Source organism: Acinonyx jubatus, chromosome E2 (genome assembly GCF_027475565.1).
Source record: "Acinonyx jubatus isolate Ajub_Pintada_27869175 chromosome E2, VMU_Ajub_asm_v1.0, whole genome shotgun sequence".
Classification (NCBI taxonomy): Eukaryota; Metazoa; Chordata; class Mammalia; order Carnivora; family Felidae; genus Acinonyx; species Acinonyx jubatus.
The window spans coordinates 12,808,176-12,831,672 of record NC_069396.1 but is presented as its reverse complement, the minus strand read 5'-3'; the positions used below and the strand labels follow the sequence as shown (position 1 = coordinate 12,831,672).

Genomic DNA, 23,497 nt, shown 5'->3' with positions numbered 1-23,497 from the left:
CTGTCAGCACAGAGCCCAATGTAGGGCTCAAACCCACTGTGAGATTTCACAAACTGTGAGATCATTACCTGAGCCCAAGTTGGATGCTTAACTGACTGAGCCACCCAGGCACGCCTCAGCTATCTTTTAAAAAGGCACTACAAGAGGATCATTTAAATATTTTCCTCATCTCTTTTGAAACCATCAGATAAGTATGTCCTTCCCTGACATGACAAGAATGTCTAAGTTTCGAGAACTGAAATTTCAGAGAATGGCTTTTAAAAACTATAGCTAGGGGAGCCTCAGTGGCTCCATCAGTTAAGCATCCGACTTTGGCTCAGGTCATGAGCAGAGCCTGCTTCGGATCCTTTTGTCCCCCTCTCCTACCCGCCCTGCTCATACTTTGTCTTTCAAAAATAAACATTAAAAAAAATTTTTTTTAATAAAAAATAAAAACTGTAGCTACACCAGACCAGTGCAGTGATCCTGGCCAGTAATTCACTGGCTCATCACACTCTGAATCTCACTGCAAAGGGTTCAGCAGTCACTTCCTACTTACTACCAAAGATCCCACATGGGAGGAGAGTGTCACTGTATACAAAGCTACACAACACATCGCATTTCACACATGATGTCAAATTGTGCTCTTCCCAACAGAACCACCTGTGATAACAACATATCACCTGTTAACAAGATTAATGGTCTGTTGTTTTCCCACAGAGGACTTTTAAAGTTTGGTCTAGAGCTTTCTGACACAAAATTTCCTGTCACAGGTGTGAAGCCATAAAATAGAACTCTTACATTCAATAAGAACAAAGTACACATCTAATATTAAAAGACGAGTTAGAAAAGAAATATAAATAGCCAATAAACCCACAAAATAATGTTTAAAAGAAAGAGATGCAAATTAGGATCTGATAACTTCTTCCATCTCTCAGATTAGCAAAAAGAATAATACCCAATATTGGGCGCCTAGCTGGCTCAGCGGGTAGAGCCGGCAACTCTTGATCTCAGGGTCATGAGTTGGAGCCCCATGTTAGGCACAGAGATTACTTGAGAAAAAAATAATATAAAAAATAATACCCAGCGTTGAAAGACTAAAAAGATATAACTGCTCTCAAACACTTATGGTGAGAGGGTGGCCCTTTCAGAGGATGATCTGGCAATACCTAGCAGAGTTTAAAATACACACACTCTTTGCTCAAATTATCCACCTTTTAGAAATCTATCCATTAGAAATAACAAGAGAAAACAAAGATATACTGACAAGGATCTTTACTGCATCATTATTTAGAACAAAACAAAAAAAAAAAAAAAAGAGGAAACTATGGGGTGCCTGGGTGTCTCAGTCAGTAAGTGTCTCACTTCGGCTCAGGTCATGATCTTGCGGTTCGTGGGTTCGAGCCCTGTATTGGGCTCTGTGCTGATAGCTCAGAGCCTGGAGTCTGCTTTGGATTCTGTGTCCCCCCTCCTTTCTGCTCCTTCCCCACTCATGCTCTATTTCTATCTCAAAAATAAACATTAAAAAAAAGAGTAAAAAAAGAAGATGAAACTATAAACGTCAGGTAATGGGAAAATGGATAAACAAACCAATACATACTATGGCACATTCCTCTGCAGGTATAAACAAAGATGACGAATTATTTATATGAGCTGACTTGAAGAGCACTCAATAAAACACATTCATTTAACTATAATTTTTTTTAACTTTTTTTAAAAATTTTTTTATTTTTGAGACAGAGAGAGACAGAGCATGAACGGGGGAGGGTCAGAGAGAGAAAGAGACACAGAATCTGAAACAGGCTCCAGGCTCTGAGCAGTCAGCACAGAGCCCGACGCGGGGCTCGAACTCACGGACCGCAAGATCGTGACCAGAGCAGAAGTCAGACGCTTAACTGACTGAGCCACCCAGGCGCCCCTCATTTAACTATTATTAAGAATGTTTCTGGGGGCGCCGGGGTGGCTCAATCAGTTAAGCTCTGACTTTGGCTCAGGTCATGATCTCACGGTTCGTGAGTTCAAAACCCGCGTCGGGCTCTGTGCTGACAGCTCAGAGCCCGGAGCCGCTTTGGATTCTGTGTCTCCCTCTCTCTCTGCCCCCACCCCCCCGCTTGTACTCTGTCTCTCAAAAATTAATAAATGTTTAAAAATATATTTAAAAATATTTCTGTATTTGACGAACAACAAAGTAACACAGAGTGGAGAAATAATCCCCAATAAAAAGATGGGACAAAGAGCATATGATAAACTGTTAAATACACAGCACCGACAAAGGTAAGGCAAAATTTGGAGAAAAAGATCCACGTGGGCTACGTGGTCTGGAACAGGCACTGCATGAAGTACTGATGTGTCAGAATATTTAAGTAGGGAACATACCCCTCAGGTAAATGAACTATTTTCAGAAGATTAGCATGTAGTATCCTAATCGTGAAGTCCAGGTTGTACACAGGTCACTTGTCTTCATTTAATGTCTTAAAACCAGCCCACTGACTGGCAGCGACCAAGTAGCACACACCTGCGCGTTCTGCCGGGTAACAGAATTTTCCATTGGGGTACCCCAGGTCACCTTTCACTGCACCACCGCTAAACTGCACTGGGGGTGATGGATTGACTGATCCCCGGACTCTCCCTTGCCTGACTTCCGTGCTGTCCCACAAGCATCAAGGGGATACAGGACCTAATAAGGGTTTCATGGTGACCCAAAACTCAACTGATATTGTTTTACCTTATAGAAAAGAGGCCTAGGACCTGATTCCTCTGGCACCCAACCAGCTGAGCACCACAAGGCCCGGCAGAGCACGAGGAACTGAACCGGTGGACCGGAAGTCAGCAGTTCTGGCGCTGGGCCCATTACACGGACCCTCTGCTGACTCAATCCCCGGTAGATACCCGATTCAAGTACCGGTTGCCATCAAGTTAAATCCAACCCAGAGGGACTCTTCCCGCCTGTCCTGCACGTATCCCGCATCTTCCCTAACAGAAGCCAGAGACGGTGCAGCGGCAGGCACCAAGCACATTGACCATCTTCACTCGCGAGTCCTCGCCTCTCAAAAGCAAGCCTGGCCGAGAGCGAGGACACCATGGGAGTCGGGCTCATCTACCGGGCAGGGACCAGGGTGAGGCGGCTGAGGCGCCCGCTCTCAGCACTGGGCCAGCGCAGGGCCGGCCGGGGAACCCTGCTCACGTGCCCAAGCACGTACAGCCTCTTCCTGCCTGCCTGTAGCTCCTCTCCTGGCATCTCCCCTTCTCCACTGCCACATCTACCCAATCCTGTTACAGGACGCTCATCTTAACCCAGAATTGACAAACAAGGTCACACTTCACCAGAGTGCGAATTATATGAAAGGGAAAGCTCTAAAACCGTAGTCTGTCGTCAGAATCTCTAATGATTATAATCTCACCTTCCCCAGTGAAAACTGTGTCATACGCCACATAATTTCCAGTTGGCCGGCAAAGTGAGCCACAGGCCGTGCGTACCCCGTGACCACATGGCAGAGCCACCTCAGCTGGCACACAGATCGAGCTACCGTCCTTGTCAGGAGGGGTCTTGACTTCCCTGTGATTTGAATCACGCAGGTGTTCTGAAGAGCAGCCCTGAGCTACACGAGCGACTAGGCCCAGCTACTCGCTTAGGACAATTCCCGCGGCCACCAAACGGTTTCACCAGCTACGACACAGGCTCAACCCTGGGCTTCTGGCTAGTCCATCACCTCGCGACAAGCTGACAGACCTGCTTCCCACTTGTTATCATATGGAACCGCCCCATAGCTTGGTCTCCCCGTCCTACTTGCTCCGGTCGTATTCGGCTCACGATTCCCCGGGTTCTTCTCCCTTGGTGACGCACACAAGGGGTAACATACGCTTAAGCTTTACAGTCACAAATATCCTTAAGCGCAACTGGTGAAATTCAGTGGCTCAGACTATGATTTCACTGTCAAGCACCAAAACTTAAGCACTTCCTTCTCTTCCTCCTTCAGGAGCCAGATGTGGCCACCTAATATATACTTCAGAGAGTGAAATAGGAAATGGCACAGGAAAACTTTCACATCATAGGAATTCTGGCATCTGGATAGGATCCGAGATAATGACCGAATCCCCTCGATAGATAAGGAAACGGGAGACAGCTCAACACGCTCACACACTTGCCCGAGGTAAGACCAGGACGAGTGCAGAGCTCGGACTGAAACTCAAGCCTCAACTAAAATCCCCAGGCAGGCTTGGTGTCGGACCGCATATGGTACTGAGTGAAAGAGTCCGGGCCACAGGCAGACCAGTAAATGGCAGAGTACCTGCTTACCTGTTTGGATCCCTGTTTCTTGCTCTAACTGCTGGTAGAGTTTGTTGGAATAGTCTGCCATCTTCTGCTCGATGGTCAAGTGCCTGGCGGTGCTCAGGATGCCGGCACAGAACCTCGTAGAGCCAGCGGCCAGCCTGCGGGATGGATCCAAAATGCTCTTAGGTAGACTCGCATATCTGTGAATGCAACTAGTTCAAAGACCCTCATTACTGGCACCGACCGTAATATCAAAAGATGGAAACCTAAATATCCCGACAGGAGAGGGATTTCAAATGTTGGCGTTCACCTACACGACGGGACGCCGCGCAGCCATAAAAAAGGCACGAGAATGCTCTTCTGCAACAATATGGGAATCCTAATGAAAACAGCATGGGAGGAGCACTACTTAATATGCTACTAACTTGTACAAAAAAAGAGAAAAAAATAGCAAGTGAAGACCCACGTACACACTGACCAACACGTTTGCTCATATACACGGGGGGTGTCTGGAACGACACACTAGGAACTTAATTTGCCTCCAGCGAGGGAAACTTCAGCTAGAAGTCAGGGATGAGAAGCAGACTTTCCCTGCACACTCTTTTACAGTTTTTAACTCTGAATCGTGTAAATGCATTGCCTATTCGGAGAGAATTACAACAGACTTGTTAAATGTCATTCAATTTCTGGTAGGCAATAGAACAAAAAAGGACTGTAAGGGAAAGTGAGACAACTTGTACCAAGTACGAACCTTAGTCAGTAATAAGGTTTCCATACTGATTCACCATATTTAACGGTAACCCCAACCTAAGATGTCAGTCCCAGGTGCACACAGGCGTGAGGCACACGGGAACTCGGTACAACCTTTGCATTTGTTCTGTAAATCTAGCACGGCTCTAAAATAAGTTAATTCAGTGGGGGGAAAAAAAGGAACAGAAAGAAGACAGGATGCAGCCAATTTCATTTCCGCCCATAGAGGGAGCTCCAGAGCCACGGGGTCTATGTTGCCATTTGACCGCCCCTACCCAGAGAACAAGATGGTAAGATGTGCCTGGACCCTGAAATAAAACGCACCCTCTTTGGATACTCGGCTTCGCGGCATCTGCCACCTCTCTCAGAGCCCAAAAACACGGGTATTGCACATCGTGAAACCGTGGACAGGAGATTTCGCCTTTCCGTGACCGTTCTCATGCTACTTAGCGACAGGTTAGCCACTGCCGGGACAGGTTACCGGGAGCAGAGGGGGTGAGGGAAGCCCACGCAGTTGGTGCAACATGGCCCCAAGCCGGGTCCCGTCTGGTCCTTACCTGCCCTGCTCCAAAAGGACAATATCCTTCCAGCCCATCTTGGAGAGGTGATAGGCCACGGACGTGCCCATGATTCCACCGCCACAGATGACCACCTGTGCCTGGGCAGGCAGGGCGACAGAATGCGCCTCGGCAGCTGGCGCACCGCTTCTCCCCGACGACCAGTTCTGCCATCCTCGGCCGGTCCTTTGTCTCCGGGCCACCGACAGCAACCGGGAAAACATCACGTCTGTCAGTCAGCAGCTCGGAGATGTGCTCCCACTCGGCCAAAGAGGAGATTCTCCCCAATTCAAACTAGACAGAGAAAGCAAACAGATTTCATTCCACTGTACTCAGTGCGCCGGATTAGTGACAAAAGAAATGGAGGCAACAGAGAATGACAATCATCATGCCTCATCCAGACAGAGGCACAAGCACATGCAAAGGCCCTGAGGGGAGGCACACCTGAAGGAGTCCGAGCACAGAAGGGAGGCCAGCGTGCCCACAGCTCGACGGCAAGGCACAGTCGACCAGAGACGAGGCCGGAGAGGCAGGCAGAAAGCAATGACACAAGCGCTTGGATGCCTCACGAGCAGCTGGGATTTTACTCCAAGTGCAAAGGAAAATACTAAAGCAGGGAATGAAATGATCTGATACGCTTTTCCTAAGATCAGCCTGGCTCCACAGTGGGGACTGGACTGGAGGAAAGGCAGGGCTAGGAAGCTACCGCAGGAGTCCAAGAGGGAGGGCACGGTGGCTCACACAAGGATGGTGGCGGTGGAGTCAGAGCCATGACTGGATTGTTGTGGATGGTGAAATGACAGTACTTAACTTGCCAACAAACCGGATGTTAAGATGGGGAGCGGGAGAAAGACGGACGATGGCAAAGTTTCCAGGTTAAGCGACGGGTGCCACTTCCTAAGGTGTGAAGGACTAGGGATGCGGAGGGAGGCGGGAAGGAGAGGGAGAGGGAGGCGGTGAGGGCGCGTGCACGCATACCGAGGTGTCAAGGGCGAGACACCTAGCAGGCATCCACGTGGAAGTGCCAAGCAGCTAGATAACCAGGCCTGAAGCCTGGGGAAGACACGGGGTATCCGGAGACCCGGCAGTCTGAGGAACAACTCTGAGGCTCCCCAGCAGGCACAGCTTGGCAAGAGAAAGAAAGTACTGGACGGGGGACTGCGCGCCGGGGCAGACTCACAGAGCGTCCAAACGGCTGAGTGGCGGAAAGGGAACCGGGCAGAGGTGTCACAGAAGCCGAGAGAGGAGATGGTTCACTACAGAGGGTGGCCAGGGATGGAGCAAGACGGCCAGGTGCCTGCTGGGACTTGACGACACAGAGGTCCTTGGTGTCCTCAAAGAGGACATTCCCAGGGGAGTGCCAGGGACGAAGTACGGCCTAGAGCAAGCTCAAGAGCAAGGAGATGAGGGAGTGTGCACAGCTTCTTCACGTGCTGCCCGGAAGGGAGCAGAAACCCCAGACAGGAGGAGAGAATGGGGGTGGAGCAAGGCTATTTGTCTATAAAGGTGGGAGCCACGGAGACTGTTTCAGGGCTGGCGAGAAGGGCCAGGAAGAGGGAAAGAGGTGGGGGAGGAAGGAGAGGCGGTGACAAAGAATGAGGTCCTGGAAAGGAAGGGAGGAAGGGAGGGAGGGAGGGAGGGAGACAGAGAGAGAGAGAGAGAGAGAGAGAGAACGAACCCAAAGCCGCAGTGAGGGACGGCGTGCCCCGCGTCTGCACAGGCCACAGACTGGAGACGCCAGGTCCCACGGCCCCTTCCTGAAAGCAGGGGAGGACCGGTCGTGGCGGGCTTATGACGAACCACGGGAGTCACAGGCTGCGACCAAGCGCATGTCCCTCTGAGATGACTAACACCATGAGGTAGATTAGGGAGCGGACAGGTTCAGGCCACCAGGGAGAATTACTCTAAGGGCATAAGAGGACTGTTCAATTTTTAAGAAACTGCAGACAGCCCTGTGGGCGAAGGCACGGTCTCCGAGTGTGGGGAGACGGCGACACTTCAGAGGAGAGCCCTGGCAGCCCGTGCGCCCACCAGCACGCCGCTACCAGCCCGGGACCCACGGAGGGCCCCCGACGGCCCAGGTCGTCCAAGGCCAAGGTGTGGGTGCCCATCCATCAGACAGGATCTCAGAACTGAGACCGAGCAGGCCTCCACTGTGTCCCAAGGAAATCCCATCCAACCAGGGCTGATTACTTTGGCCACCTTGTGGTGATCTCCAGGCCTCACCTCCTTGGTCCCCGCCAAACCGTCTCAAGACAGAAGCTTCTCCACAGCCAGACTTCCCACAATCTCATCTCCATATGACCGATTTCTCTCTCTCTCTCTTTCTCTCTCTCTCTCTCTCTCTCTCTCTCTCTGCTGTCCTCCCCTCCAAACCTCTCCACCGTGTCCTCCAGAACATCCTTTCCAAACTGGAACACCCAGCCCTTCACCTAGCTTCTCTCCACCTCTGCTTCAACAGAGACACAGCTCTACTGAGGGAAACGCCACTGCCACGTGGCCAGCCCGTCCCACTGACCTTGCCATCAGGAGGGGGGGAGGCGGGCACCCTTCTCCCTTCCGAACCATTACCACTTGGTCATGCTTGAAAAGACCCTGTTCCCTCATGGCTCACACTAGCAGGCACCCCGTAGCTAGCCCCGGGCCACTGCGTGTTCAGCCACAGGCAGATGTCTGTCTACATTCAGGTTCTGAACCCACAACACTGCTCCTCTCCCAACCTGGGACCCCACCTCCTTCCTTCCTTCCAAACACAAAACCTGTCTCCTCAACTCCTGAAACTCCACCTGCATCTACGACCACCTCTTCCTTCAACCTCGTAGGGTCAAAAGTTGATCCCTCCCCACGTGCCCTGGATCCCTCTCTCTCCTTCCTTCCCTTGACTCCGCTCCATCAACTGTCCCCTTCCACGTACCTTCAGTGTTTCCTCCAATCCTCAGCATTTTAATACGCTCAAGTCCCTCCCAACTGACTTAAGAAATACAAGAAAGGCTCCATACCAGTCTTCCAATGGTGATTTTTAATTGTACAAATTCTGAATTATAAAAATTGTGGTCTTTGTAAACAACACAAACGTAGAAGGAAATTAAGATCTCCCATCATGCAAAATACTCAATTCCAGGGCTGATGAAATTTCCCCAGACTTATTTATCTTGCAGCACGTGCTCCCCTGACACCCACCTGTGTGCCACCACCTGTCTTAAAGTCCTTTTTGTTACACCTCAGTGATTGCACAGTCTGCCGGCAGGTTACACCAAAATTTACTATGACGTCACAACCTGTCTTTTTCACTTGACAAGAAGGGCTTCCTATGGTATCTGTCACTTTCCCCCCTTTCCACCGTCCCGAACCCAAGCAGTTAAGCTCCCGTCCCGCATGCCGGAATACTGCTCTCACCAAGAATGCCACTGTTGCCACCTTCCAGGGACACCGGGCCCATCTCACTCACCCTCTCCACAGCACTGAACACCGCCGATCGCTCCCGCTACTCACGCACTCTGTCCCTGTTTTATTTTGACACCGACTACCCCGGTCACATCTACACCACCTTCTCTCCCCTGCCCATCCTTCTGTGTTGCTGTCCCTCAGGGTGTCTGGGACCAGCTTCTCCTCTCAGTTCGCCACCCTCCAGGGTCATTTCACGCGTACCAAGACTGACGCCTAAGCCCACAACAGCGCCGAGCTTTCCATCTGCACCTCGAGCTGAACAATGGCCATGTCCACTTGGGTTCCCGTGGGTCACACCCAGCACATCCAGAAGGGAAACCCACCTGCCTCAATCTCCAAATCTGCTCCACTTCTGTGTCCCGCAGTGACACCATACACAAGAATCCCAGGGGTCACCCTGGGTTCCTCCCTCTCTCTCACCTCCTCTATGCGGCCAACCGTCATGGACTAACAATTCCACAGGCGACATTTCCCTCAGACCATCGACTTCTCCCCCTCCTCACTGCCATTACCTGAGTACAGACCGCCATCCATCCCCGCTCAGATGAAGGCAGAAGCTTCCCGACAGGGCTTCCGCACACCATTCTCCCCACCCCCCCTCAATCCTTCCGAGGAGGGGCGTGGAGGGAGGCTTCTCAAATGAAACTCTGGTTCACACCCCTCCTCAAAACTCTGCAATGGCTTTCTGATGCCCTGAGGAAAACAGCATTCTCCTGAACAGGAAGTGTGCAAGATCCTTCATCATCAGGCTCATTCCTGACCTCCGGTCTCTTTCTCTCCTCTGCAGCCAGACGGACATACGTATAATTCCTCCAACGGGACAGGCATTGAGTCTCTCTGAAACCCCCAGGATCTGGGCACACTGTTCCTTCGAACCCCATGGCATAGTTCCTGCCCCCCTGCCCCCCAAACGTGGATAATCCCCTCAGCTCTCACCCTGTTTCACAGCTTATCAGACCCCCCCCCCCCAATACCGCCTCAGGTGACTCTTCTGTGTTCTCCCACAACACCCTGCACTTCCCCAGCGCAGAGCCTCCCACACCGTCACAGCCTGTTTGCCAATCAGGGAAACGGCACAACGACCCCGCTGAAAATGCAGGCTTTGGGGGCAGACAGGTATGGGTCTGAACATCTCCCCCACCTCTCATCAGCTCTGTGGCTTTGAGCAAGTCATTCCATCTCCGTGCTCCAGGCTCCTCATCCACAAGGTGAGCTACGAACACCTGCCTCGCCGGGTTGCCACAAAGACTACAGGAATACAGACAATACAGGAAAAGCATGGTAACTGGCACCCGAGAAGCACTCAGTAAGTGCTAGTTTTTAGTCTCCTCTTACAATGGAGCTCTCTGGGAGCTGAGACCAGTTACCACTTCAACGTGATTCTGCCTGCCGGCATTCAGGGTAGGCACCTAGGAAATATAATCAACGGAGGAATGAGAATATACAATAAACGAGATGGCAAAAATTCAGTGAGGACTCTGAGATCTTGAGGCTAGGCTCCAAGATTTCAGGGCATATCTAAATCACAGAGAGTAATTTTTTAAAATTGTTTTCGGGTTTTTTTTGTTTTTCAGAGAGAGAAAGGGAGCCAGCAGGAGCCGGGGAGGGGCCACAGAGGGAGGGAGAGTATCTTAAGCAGGCTCCACGCTGAGCATGAAGCCCGATCTGGGGCTCATCCCATGACCCCGGGATTGTGATTTGAGCCAAATCCAAGACACTCAGCCAACTGAGCCACCCAGGCCGGTAGAGAAGAATCTGAAGATGTCAAAGACAAAGAAATAAAAGGTGTAGCCGGGTTTAAAATAAGTTCTATTTAAAAACAGAAAACAAAAACCTAAGATGGCCCTATAATATTCTCTCCCTCTAAGAAGAATCGCTAAGGCAACCTCAATATTGGGACTGGTTATGCTCACACCTGCTTACGACAAGAAGAGCAAGGGACAGCTCCAAGTCCCTCTGGGTTGTTCCCCTGTATGGTCCCAGCGTGTGTACAAATGGGCCGCTGGTCACAAGGAAGCCTAGTGAGTGGAGCTCGACCGACGCACGTCCCACTCTTGCCTCAGCAGAAGGGCCACCTGGGACATTTCTTTCAAACAGACAGACAAAAACCCCAACACCATCCCAGGCTCTTTCTCTGGAGAGTCTGATCCTGCTGGTCCCGAGGGTGTATCTGTCAAAACGTGCCACCAGGTGATCAGGCAAGTTTAAGAAATTAATACATATCCCTAGCACTGGAAAAGTGTGCCCCGTGGCCCGGCACCGGCACCCCTCCTCCCCTTTCCCCCCTCCCGCCCCCCCCCCCCCCGCGTGCCCGGAGGTCGCGCTTACAGAGATTCCCGAATCTAATGTGAACGTCCTTCACAGGGGTCCCGAGTGACCAAACATCACGAAGACAGTTCACCACCCTGGCCTACACTTTTCCCGGTAACTCGGCTTGCCGCACTCTGCAGCAGGCGTACAAGTTAGCGAAGCAGAGGCGGACCGCACGTCTCCAGGCGGGAAAACGATTGCACCTGCAGAGGGAGAAGGGCGGGCGAGACCAGCCAAACCCGCGCCAGGCGCTGTGCAAGCCCAAGGCGGGGAGCCCGAAGCGAGGGCACCCCGGCCGCTCTGGACATCGGGCTGAGGAGCGCAGGCCCGGGGGCAGCCGTGCACGGGGCCCCAAGGCCCGGACCCCGGACCCCTTCGGCCGGACGCCGCACAGCCGCAGACCGACTGAGAAAGACGAGGCAGACCCACTCCCGCCCCGGGCCGCCGGAGTCCCCAGCGACCCGGCAGGAGCGACAGGAAACGAGGGGCGGCCGCCACCACTCCCGAGGAAGACCAAAGCGAAAAGGGGGGCGGCTGAGACCCGCGCGGAGGGGAGGCCAGAGCCGCCCCGCCGCCGTCTCCTTACCTCACGGGCCGCCGCGGGCTCCGCCGTCAGCAGCACCCCGGCGGCAGCGGGACAGCAGCCACCACAGTTGCCGGGGGTCCCGCCGCCAGAAACGGGGCACTGGGAATGGGAAGGGGGCGGGGCGGAGGGAGTAAAAAGTTCCGGGGAAGCGGGAGAGACCGCGACCTTCCGCGCTTTACGGCCCCGGCAAGGGTACGCCCGCGCGTGCCGGCACACGCGCACGCGCGCGCCGTGACGTCCCCGCGGCGGCCCCGCCCCTGCCACGTGGGGCTTGTTTGGGTCTCGTGAGGCCCCGCCCCGGGAGCTCGGCCCCCGCCCCAGTGGTCCAGGCTGCTTTCTGAAGTGTGCAAGTGGAGCGGGGATGTCTGCGGTGGGTCGCCGGCCTTGCCGGCGTGTCGGGAGCGCGGGGCTTCGCTCTGCCCTCCAGGCGCCCTGCCGCTTCTGTCCCCGAGCGGGTCCGCGGCTCAAAGCCACTCTAGTCCCTGGCGCAAAAGGGCGGCGTGGACCGACAGTCCCTTGTCTCTGGAAGGCGCTCGGCTCTTCCTGGGCCAGGCTCTAGCAGAGCGTCTGAAATCCGGTCTGCGGGCCTGGCCCGGCCCGGCCCGACCTCGGAGGCGGGTTTAGCGACCCTGAGCTCTGGGCGGGATCTCACTCTGCACCTTCCTGGCTTGCCTGGGCCCGAGGAAGCAGAGTCATTCAGTCCATCTTCTGAGAAGCCTCCCGTCCAGTCCTCCCTTCCTATCGCTTGGCCCTGTTTTCTTTCCCTCGTGGAACTCATCACTATCTAAAGTATGTGTTCGCTGACTGCCTTTGCCACCAGTTGCAGGCCCCGGACCCTGTCGACAGAACCTCAGTCTTAGGCACGGCAGCACTCGCAGCAGCGCTTGGCGCATGGTCCAGTCAGTATTTCTTTGAATGGGGAGCGTTCTGAGGGCACGGCCGCCACTGCACGGTGGGCCACACTCTCCACTTCCCGGTCTTGGGATTGAAGCCCGTCTTGCCACACGAGCCAGTCTTGTTTCCTTATGGCCTCTGATGATGGGATTCCGCAGTGCACAAGAACCGGAGGGCTGCTGCCATTTTAGGGGGTGGCAGGAAAGCTCAGGGACCCCGGTGGCACCAGGCCGGCCCACAACCTGCACAACTGTCTACCCACTGACTCGCCAGTTAACTCACACGCTACATTGCACCGGGTTCTGGCTGCCTGAGGATGGAAACTCCGCCTCTTGCTGGTCTGACGCATAAAAGTTGAAGACATTCTGCGCTTCTGTGCAGAGAAATTCTTCAGTACTTTAGCTAATGGCTTAGAGCTTGGTGCCACCTGACTACCCAAAAGGGAGAGGAAATAGACCAACCCATCTGAGGTTGTATTCTTGAGGACGTCCCAGATGTGGCAGTTTGCAGAGAAAAACTTCACAAGTTCTCCTGATGAGTAGTTTCACCTATGCCATTTTCAGGCTTGTGAACTGGGGAGAAACCTAGTTGTCTGTACGAAACGGTGGGTGAAATGAAGTGATGGTGTTGTAAATTCCATTCCGTTTACGTGCCGTTAAGTAGTGAACACGCTGTACGCGTTTCTCCCTGCTTACCTCAACCATCACTATTTTTTTGATGTTTATTTATTTTGAGAGAGGGAGAGAGAACAAGCAGGGGAGAGGGGCAGAGAGAGAAGGAGAGAGAGAGAGGATCCCAAGCAGACTCTGCACCACCAGTACAGAGCCGGACGCAGGACTGGGACCCACCAACCTGAGATCATGACCTGAGCCCAAATCAAGGGTCAGAGGCTCAACCGCCTGAGCCACCCAGGTGCCCCTCAACCGTCACTATTTTACATCTCCACGTTAAAAGGCTAAGTCCCACGGCTCCTTTATTGTCGACGTTGATTCTTGTACTTTCTAGGCTCTCATACCCACCAAATGCCCTATTCTTCAGGAGGACTGACTGTTTTCTCTTCTGGGCTTCTCCTACTCCACAAAACGTCAGAGTGACTTCTTGTACGATACTTCACAGAGCAGACCATCCCATGCACAATGACACGTCTTCACAGGACTTTTCACTCGTGGTATTTGGATTCACCGTTGCAAACATTCTGCCTTCTTGGTTTTCTGTCTCGCAAGGACTGAAATTACCAGGGGTGGGGAGGATAGTTTCAGCATCTGTTTCAAAAGATCCATGCCAGGATTTCCTTTGCACACCAGGAAGTGGAGCTCGGAGCACCTCTCTGCTCCAAGCCCGGTTCTCAGTTCTTGGTTCTCGGTTCTCGGTTCTCGTGCCTTACGCCAGAATGTCCCACGGTAGGTGTAGACAGGAAGGACAAAGAGCAAGTCAGTCACTCGGTCTGAGGGTTCCCCTCCACCCCCCATAGCCTCTCTTCCCCAGATCAAAGGCCTGGCCTGCTGGGTAGAAAGTTTCTGCAGCTTGTTTCAATCAAGGGGTTTCTAGCAGCACAGTTAACGCTTCACTCTCCGGTGTGCTCTTGGGATACAGGAAAATGCCATTGTAATTATCGTACAGCGCTGTAACTCCTTATTTACATTTTGTAAATGTGCAGTTTGCTCAGCCCCTCTCTGTGTGTGTGTAGTGACAGCAGGTGGTGCTGAGGACACGTGAGGCATTTTAGGGCACGGGCTCTTTCACAGGAGCCCCGGGGACTCGAGGCGCCCAGAGTGACCAGCATTTCTGCCTCCGCGGGCGCGGTATTAACATCCTACCCTGTATTTCCATCAAGCCGGAGTTTAATTAACGTGTTCTTTTCATGCGACTGGGTCTGCAAATGAATAAACAGACACGTTAATTACTCTGGCTGAGTCCACTGTGAAACGTGCTTCATGTTTGGCGACAGGGTGTTAAGTATTTGCCATAACAGAGGATAAACACGGTACACAAAACCTTATCCGCCCGTGTTAGCAGAGCATAAAACAGGATTTGGAAAGCAAGGCACAGCACACACAGGCATTCCATCACCCTCCGCGCAGTGGCGGCATGGCTAGAGACAGATAGCCTCCCTTACTCTTCCGAAGGTCTGAGGACTCACATGTAAGTCTCTAACACGCGACAGACTGAACCAGCCAAGAAAGTGCTAAGCATGCGGTAGGCACCAGCGGTGGTGCCTCGGAATCGTCTCGGGACACGTAAAGCAACACCCTCTGAGTGAACTGGAATCAACCAGGCTGGAAGTCTGACCCGTACTTCTCGAGAGGCTTCCAGGAAGCTCTCTCGTGTCTAGAAACCGCTGGGTGCCAAGAGTTGAGCGGTCCGGAGGACAAATGGTAGCTGCGAAAGCTTTGTGGCTTCAGAAGGACTTTCGCTGGTTCCCAAGGAAGATACTTTGAGCAGGACAGGGCTCTTCTCAGACCTCCTCCCATTTGATCTTGTGACAATCTTAGGAGGTGAGGTTTTAGCAGACGATGTGGGCTCAGAGGTAACGTGACTTTTCCAAGATCACGCCGCTTGTGGGAAGATCTAGAGACGGAGCCGAGGTGTTCATTCTGAATCCAGAAGCCATCTGCGCCGCGGCATAGGGCAGGTGGCCACGAGGACGTCTGAGGCTGGGGACAGAGAGCGAGAAAAGAGCACGCAATGTAACAGTAAGGAGCCCCACTTAGCTGTGCTCCCCGGATCTTTTCAGGCCCTCGTGCCGTCCGCCAGGTGACCTTGCAGCGCGTGAAAGGGTTGGAGTATATGTGTCAGCCGTCCTGAGGACTTTTATAAAAGGTCGGCAGAGACCGCGGTGTGCAGGCCCGGAGCGAGGCCCTAAGGCAAATTACGTGCGTCCGTAGCCCTCCCGGGTGCGGCTTTTCATCAGCGATGGTGCCCTGAGCGGCCACCGTGTCTTGGAGGATCATGGGATCACACCGGAGGGGAGACTCGGGAAACAGATCTGAACCCGGCCTGACGCCCAGCCCGCCGACCCCCAGCCCGCAACGGCCGCCCGCCAAACCGCAGCCCCCTGCGGGCCCGTAAGCGTGAGGCCAAGTGCTCTGTGACGCACCGGGTCCCGGGCTGGGGTGTAGCAGCCATCTCGCGGCTCGAATAGAGGGCGTCTGGCCGCGTGGCCACGCAGGAACGACGCAGTCAGGGCCTCCGTCTCCTTGAGGGACTCTTCACTCGCCGCGAACTCGGGAGTCAGCGGTCTTTTGTTCCGCTCATCTAACCAGCTTCTGAGCCGCTACGTGTGAGAACCCCATAAGCTGACACGTCGGGAACGACCTCATCATCCAAATCTCCTTTTGTTTCCAGTCCACGAATGGTCAACCGGGTCAGAAACCGCGAGGTCATCTGGTCGCCCCGCTGGCTTCTCCCCGTACCTCCGGTTCGTCACCCAGCACGACCGAGTGGTGTCCCCGGACCTCTGGTCTCTTCCGGCCTCTCGTTCCTGCCGCTGCTGCCGGCGTTCAGAGAGTAGCATCCCTCGCTTTGATGACGATCCCCTAAGAGACGGCCCGCTCCTGCTCCCACCCTGTCCTCGCTCTGCAGGGCTGTCTTTCCAAAACACGTGGGATCGTTGTACTCCCTGGCTTAGCACGTCCTCATGACTCCAGTCGTTGCGGAGGTTGCGTCCGGACTCCTTAGCGTATGGCAGAGCACGGTCCTCATGGTGGAACTCGCTCTGGGCCCACACACTGTGCGACGCTGGGGCCCGATTCCTGGCCTGTTTGCCCCGTGTGTGTGTGTGTGTGTGTGTGTGTGTGTGTGTGCGGCTCATCTTTCCTCTCACCCTGCTCTCCACTCACACCCGCCAGACCCATCTCTCGCTCGCTGAGATGCCCTTCCTGGCACCTGTCCCGCTGTGCTCGGGGAAGAGTTCTGCATTTAGAATCAAATGCCCCCCACCCCCCCCCCCAAGCCCCTCCAGTCAGCCTGGCAGACCGTCCAGAATTTCAGAACCTCAGCCCACATCACCACCATCTCTCGGTGAAGCCTCCCCTTCCCCACAACACCTGGTCTCCCTTTGGTGTGGCCCGCTGGACTCTCTCCGCCTCTGTCTTTACGTGGTCCTCTCCCCTCCTCGCGTGTCAGTCCCTCCCAAGAGGACTGGCTTCCCCGTAACCATCTTGTGCTGCGCCCTGCATCCACCAGATGATTACTTGAGGGAAAGCGGTGAGCGCGAGCTCCGTTTGCCAATCTGTGAAATGGCAGTTTCGTGGCGGCCTCTTGGCCTCGGAGAGCGGACGGGACTCTTTTCTGCCTTGGGTGTATCAACTCACCGGTAGGTGGCGCTGAGACACGTGAATTGAGGTTTCCCGGGTCTCCCGGCCCCGCATCTGGAGTGCAGGTAGTCAGGATTAACTAGAAACCCAAATCAGACTCGTCAAATCTCCCCCTGAGAGGTGATAATCCATGCGGCCCCGGCCCCCGTGGCACGGGAGGGACTGAGGAGAGGCTCTTTGGTGCAGCTTCGTAAAGAGCGAGGTGCGCTTTCCTTCCTGCTGTCCTCACCTCGAGGGGCCTCTGTAGAGTTAGGGGCCCTCAGACACTTGGATCTGGGGCATCATCTGACTCAGTCCCCCAGAGTCCGAGGTCAGAGGGTCGCTGTCCTATTTGGTCAAGAGCATAACTTTGGAGCTGACCTGGCCTGGGTCTGAATGCCTGCACTGCCTCTTCCTTGGTGGATGACTCTGGGATGTTAGCTTTCCTGAGCCGCCTCTGGATTAGGCACCAATAGAGACCATATAGAAAGAGAGAGAGAGAGAGCCTATAGGAGATATATATATATCTACACATATAGATATATAAATCTATATATATTATATAGAGATAATACAAAAATTTTAAATCTCCCCTCATATATATATATATATATATATATATATATATATATGGTATGTGGGTATATATCCATATACCTCCCTCCCCATATATATATTGAGAGAGAGAGATGGAGAGAATAGAGATTGGAAAAGTTGGGCTCCCGGGACTAGGGGTTGGCATATCTGAAATGATTTGCCCACAAAGCACATTTCTAGGGCCAGCCTGAGACTTGAGTGAGTTTTCACTGTAATTGAGCATCTTCCTTCTCTGACAGCCTCCTTTCTCAGGCTCCCCTTTGCTCTCTTGCAGCCTGGGTTCTTCTGAGGCGCCTTTCGTGGTGTCCAGAGCTTGGTGGGTTTTACTGTTGGAGTTTTAGCTGCTCGGTGGCTCAGGCTGCTGCTCCGTTTTGACCCACCTCTAAAAACTGCCTGCCTTTGTTCGTCTGGGGCATTGTATTCTGTATTTTGTGCATTTGTATTTTGTAAATGTGTAACTGTTACCGTTTGGAAGGTCAGTTTGGTAGGAGCATTCTCTTTCATCATGGAAGCTGACCCCTCCTCCTCCAAAACAGTTCAGCTTTTGTAGCATTAACTAGAGTTCCATGTGGATTTCAAGTTTTTGGTTTTTGGTTTTGTTTTCTTAGGGGGTAGGGAGTAAAATTTACTTACAATGAAAAACCTACCTGTACCATTTCTTATACATTTGGGGGGGCGTAGTGTATGTGTGCTCTATTTCTTAAAGAAATACTCATTTTTAAATTTGTCTGTTTAAAAACTGAAAACTCCTGCTTTTCTTCCTCCTCTTCCTCGAGGGGTTTGGGTTGAAGCTCTAATGGCAGCCTTCCATCAGGGTGTTTACGTTAAGCCACTCAACGTTATCTGCTGATGAATCGCTTAGCACGGGGCTACTGGCTTCCTGTTTCCCACCTGACAGTGGTCGGCTCTCAGAACCTTCTTTTTCCCTTTCAAGGTAATCGTATCTGTTTCACTGCTGCTCACGTGAGCACTTTGAGACGCTCGGACCGTTATGTCGGTGGCATGCAATTGAGCAAAATCTGTTTTCTCTTTGCTTTGAGGACACCAGCTCTCACCAGACAACCCGATCGATGCCCCACGCTGAGAAACTCCTACGTCATAATGGGAATCTTTCTTCAATTGTTTTCCAGTCTCTTACCACGCACGGCTAAGCAACTAGACCTAGCCGTTGCAGAATGAATCAAAACTACTGCTGCAGTGTTCTCCCTTCCCTCACTCCACCTACTTACTTAGGCACCGCAGTCTTTTTTTGTGTTTTTAATGTTTGTTTATTTTTGAAAGAAAGAGACAGAGCCTGAGCAGGGGAAGGGCAGACACACACACACGCACGCACGCACGCACGCACGCACGCACAGAATCCAAAGCAGGCCCCAGGCTCTGAGCTGTCTGCACAGAGCCCAACGCGGGGCTTGAACCCACAAACCACGAGATCAGGCCCGAAGCCGAAGTCAGATACTTAACCGACTGAGCCACCCGGGCGCCCCCTGGCACGGCAGAGTCTTGAGCTGGCTCTTTATCCTCCCCGAATCCCACGGAGGTCTGTCTGTTGGTTTCTCCCGTGAGCTGGAGGACTCTGTTATGGGATAACCGCTGGTTCCCTTGGTTTTTGACATGAATCTAGCACTCTCCCCCTCACTCCGTCTTCTCCCCTCAAGCAGGGACCTTCGTAAGCGATGGAGGCAGTATGTTATGTCGTTGTTCTTGTTTATTTATTCTCCAGTTCCCTGCGAGGTGTGGACTCTTCAGGGAGAAGGGCACTGGTGGAAAATCGGGAGCCTGCGGAGCCTGTACCACTGCGGACCCGGGGCGTGGCCTTGCCCCTTCCCATCTAGGCTCCCCAAGAGCACAGCCCCTCCCCTCCTCCACAGCTGTGTAACTTTCTAGAATTTAGTCGTTTGTGGGATACTTGGGTTGAATTTCTGTAAGGCCAGCAGGAGGGAGACTGTGGCGTGACCACGGTCGGGAAACCGAGCTCTGACCAGCGGCCGTTGGTCACAAATGGAACGTCTGGTAGAAACGAATGAGAGCCTCAAGTCACCTGTAAATGGGGATAAAAATGTGTATGTGGCACACAATATAGCATATTTAAATTTCTATTGATAATTTGAATGTATTAATCTTCTTAAAATTTATTAAAATGTGGATTACAATTTTAAAACAATATAGATAATACAAAAATTTTAAAGCTCCCCAAATTCTGCATTAAAAAGTGATTCCTGGGTGCCTGGGTGGCTCAGTCAGTGAAACATGTGACTTTGGCTAGGGTCATGATTTCACGGTTCATGACTTCGAGCCCTGCATTGGGCTCTGGACTGTCAGTGCAGAGCCTGCTTGGGATTCTCTCCTCCCCCCCGCCCCCTCTCTCTGCCCCTCTCCCACTTATGTATGCGTTTTTTCTCTCCCTCTCTCAAAATAAATAACACAAACTTAAAAAAAAAGGTTATTCCCCACCCTTGTTTTCCTTCCAAAGTAATTAATTTGTTACCTGCTGTATCACAGGATAAGTGTTACTAGTGTTAATAGCTGCTATTTATCAGGGACTCACTTTGTGTCAGAACGGTGCCTTATAACATCCCCACGTATTCACCCTGTTCGGTGGACAGCCTTAACCCTGTTTTGGGGGGCAAGAAGCAGGCTCAGAGGGATAGAACATTTGCCTGGCAATACATGCCCTAAAAGGAGAGAATCCAGACTTTAAATCATTTTTTTTAATGTTTATTTTTGAAAGAGAGAGAGAGAGAGACAGAGCGCAAGCAGGGGAGGGGCAGAGAGAGAGGGAGACACAGAATCTAAAGCAGGCTCCGGGCTCTGAGCTGTCGGCACAGAGCCCAACGCGGGGCTTGAACCCAAGAACTGTGAGATCATGACAGGAGCTGAAGTCGGACACTCAACCAACTGAGCCACCCAGGCGCCCCAGAGAGAGTCCAGATTTTAAAACCCCAAGCGATCCCATGTTTGGAAATTGCCTAGACCAATCAATATTAACTCATCCGACCCACACACCTGAGGCCTTTCCACCAGGAGCTGGGCAGACAAGCTCCCTGGGAGAGGATGAGGGAGGGCGTTTTTATATCCATACAGCCATCGGACAACGCTGGTAAAAATAACAGCAGCAGGTGCCAGGCTAAGTCGGCTAAGTTCTTGCCATGGATCATTTTATTTATTAATTTATTTATTTTTAGATTTTTTAAAATTTATTTATTTTTTATTTTTTTAAATTACATTCAAGTTAGTTAGCCTATAGTGCAACAATGATTTCGGGAGTAGATTCCTTAGTGCCCCTTCCCCATTTAGCCCATCCCCCCTCCCACAACCCCTCCAGCCACCCTCAGTTTGTTCTCCATATTTAAGAGTCTCTTCTGTTTTGTCCCCCTCCCTGTTTTTATGTTATTTTTGCTTCCCTTCCCTTACGTTCATCTGTTTTGTATCTTAAAGTCCTCCTATGAGTGAAGTCCTATGATCTTTGTCTTTCTCTGGCTGACTACTTGCACTTAGCATAATACCCTCTAGTTCCATCCATGTGGTTGCAAACGGCAAGATTTCATTCTCTTTGATGGCCGAGTAATGCTCCATTGTACATACGTACCACATCTCTTTATCCGTTCATCCATCGATGGACATTTGGGCTCTCTCCTTACTTTGGCTATTGTTGTTAGCGCTGCTGTGAACATTGGGGTGCGTGTGTTCCTTCGAAACGGCACACCTGCATCCCTTGGATAAATGCCTGGTAGTGCAATTGCTGGGTCCTAGGGTACTTCTATTTCTGATTTTTTGAGGAAGCTCCATACTGTTTTCCAGAGTGGCTGCACCAGCTTGCGTTCCCACCAGCAGCGCAAAAGAGATCCTCTCTCTCCGCATCCTCGCCAACATCTGTGGTTGCCTGAGTTGTTCACGTTAGCCATTCTGACAGGGGTGAGGTGATATCTCGTGGTGGTTTTGATTTGTATTTCCCTGATGACGCGTGACGTTGAGCATTTTTTCACGTGTCCGTTGGCCATCTGGATGTCTTCTTTGGAGAAGTGTCTATTCATGTCTTTGGCCCATTTCTTCACTGGACTATTTGTTTTGTGGGTGTTGAGTTTGATAAGTTCTTTCTAGATTTTGGATCCTGACCCTTTATCTGATACGTCGTTTGCAAATATCTTCTCCCATTCCGAAGGTTGCCTTTTTGTTTTGCTGATCGTTTCCTTCGCTGTGCAGAAGCTTTTTATTTTGATGAGGTCCCAGTAGTTCATTTTTGCTTTCGTTTCCCTTGCCTCCAGAGACGTGTTGAGTAAGAAGTTGCTGCGGCCAAGGTCAAAGAGGTTTCCGCCTGCTTTCTCCTCGAGGAGTTTGATGGCTCCCTGTCTTCCATTGAGGTCTTTCATCCATTTTGAGTTTATTTTGTGTGTGTGGTGTAAGAAAGTGGTCCAGGTTCATTGTTCTGCATGTCGCTGTCCAGTTTTCCCAGCGCCACTTGCTGAAGAGACTGTCTTTATTCCACTGAATATTCTTTCCCGCTTTGTCAAAGATTAGCTGGCCATACGTTTGGGGGTCCATTTCTGGGTTCTCTATTCTGTTCCATTGATCTGAAAGTCTGTTTTTGTGCCAGACACGGGTCATTTTAGATTCATAACCACCCTCTGAGGCAGGTTCTACTGTTCCCAATTTGAAGAAGCTAAAACTCAGGCTCGGAGAGGTTAAAGAATTTGGTTGACTTAGAGGAGAAGTAGTGGAGGAAGGATTCCAATCCAGGCAGCACAACAGGAGGGCTTAAGCTCCTCAATTCTCTACTCTGGGGGAGCCTGGGTGGCTCAGTCGGTTAAGCGTCTGACTTCGGCTCAGGTCATGATCTCGCGGCTCGTGAGTTGGAGCCCCGCGTCCAGTTCTGTGCTGACAGCGCGGAGCCTGCCCTCTCTCTCTGCCCCTCTCTCTGCCCCTCCCCCACTCGTGCTGTCTCTGTGTCTCTCAAAATAAATAAATAAATAAGCTTAAAAAAGTCATTTCTAAAACACCAGTCATCTACTTTGTTCATGAATCTGTCGTTTGGGCAGGGCTTGGTGGCGTCAGCTTATTTCCACCCCGTGTGGCATCGGCGGGGGGAGTGGGGGGCCTGAAGGCCGGGGGCTGGAACCATCTGAGGGTCACCGACATGTCTATTGCTTGTGGCTGGTCGTCAGCTGCACACCTACACGTGGGCTCTGCCTGCCGCTGCTTAGCTTCCTCCCAGCACGGCAACCCAGCAACATTATCAGTCATTAGATGAGGCAAATTAAAACCACAATGAGCTATCACTACACCCCTACCAGAATGTCTAAGACCAAAAAGAGTGACCATGCCCAGGGGTGTCAAGGATGCTCTCGTACAAACATTTTGGAAAAGGGCTGGGCGGTCTGTTAGGAAGTTAAACATCCACTTACCCTGTGACCCAGCCATGTAACTCCAAGGTAATCCCTGCGAAAGGAAAGGAGAGTGTATACAAGGGCTTACACGTGAATGTTCACAGCAGGTTTATTTGAAGGAGCCAACAATGAGAAACACCCCAAATGTTCATCAGCAGGTGAACAGATAAGTAAATTATGGCATACAGTGAAATACAATTCAGCAATAAAAATTAATTAACTATGGGTACATGGAATAACATGGGCAGCTCTCAAAGTTATGACGCTGAGTGAAAGAAACCAGACAAAAAAGTGCATGCACAGTATTATTCAATTTACATAAAACGTTTAGAAAACACAAACCTGTGGTGCCGGGAAGCACGCCAGCGGTTGCCTGCAGATGTTAGAGGTGGGGTAGAGGGAGGGACGACAGAGGGGCATCAGGAAAC

The 23,497-nt window shown here is 51.9% G+C and overlaps 1 protein-coding gene across 4 annotated transcripts in view; it reads right to left on the bottom strand.

The window, feature by feature from the left end:
- Positions 1 to 12,042, bottom strand: part of LOC106989630 (pyruvate dehydrogenase phosphatase regulatory subunit, mitochondrial) — a 37,005-nt gene extending 24,963 nt beyond the window's left edge. For 2 of the 4 annotated variants that reach the window (XM_053211113.1, XM_053211118.1), the window contains exons 1-3: positions 11,903 to 12,042; positions 5,560 to 5,853; positions 4,277 to 4,410 (exon numbers count right to left, since the gene is read on the bottom strand). In XM_053211113.1, coding sequence (XP_053067088.1) covers positions 4,277 to 4,410; positions 5,560 to 5,783 — 358 coding nt within the window. In that variant the 5' untranslated portion in view covers positions 5,784 to 5,853; positions 11,903 to 12,042. Of the gene's footprint in view, positions 1 to 4,276; positions 4,411 to 5,559; positions 5,854 to 10,147; positions 10,308 to 10,341; positions 10,416 to 10,921; positions 11,256 to 11,902 lie in introns of those variants that run through there. The other 2 variants (XM_053211115.1, XM_053211114.1) reach the window with 2 other exon arrangements.
- Positions 12,043 to 23,497: the final 11,455 nt, after the last annotated feature.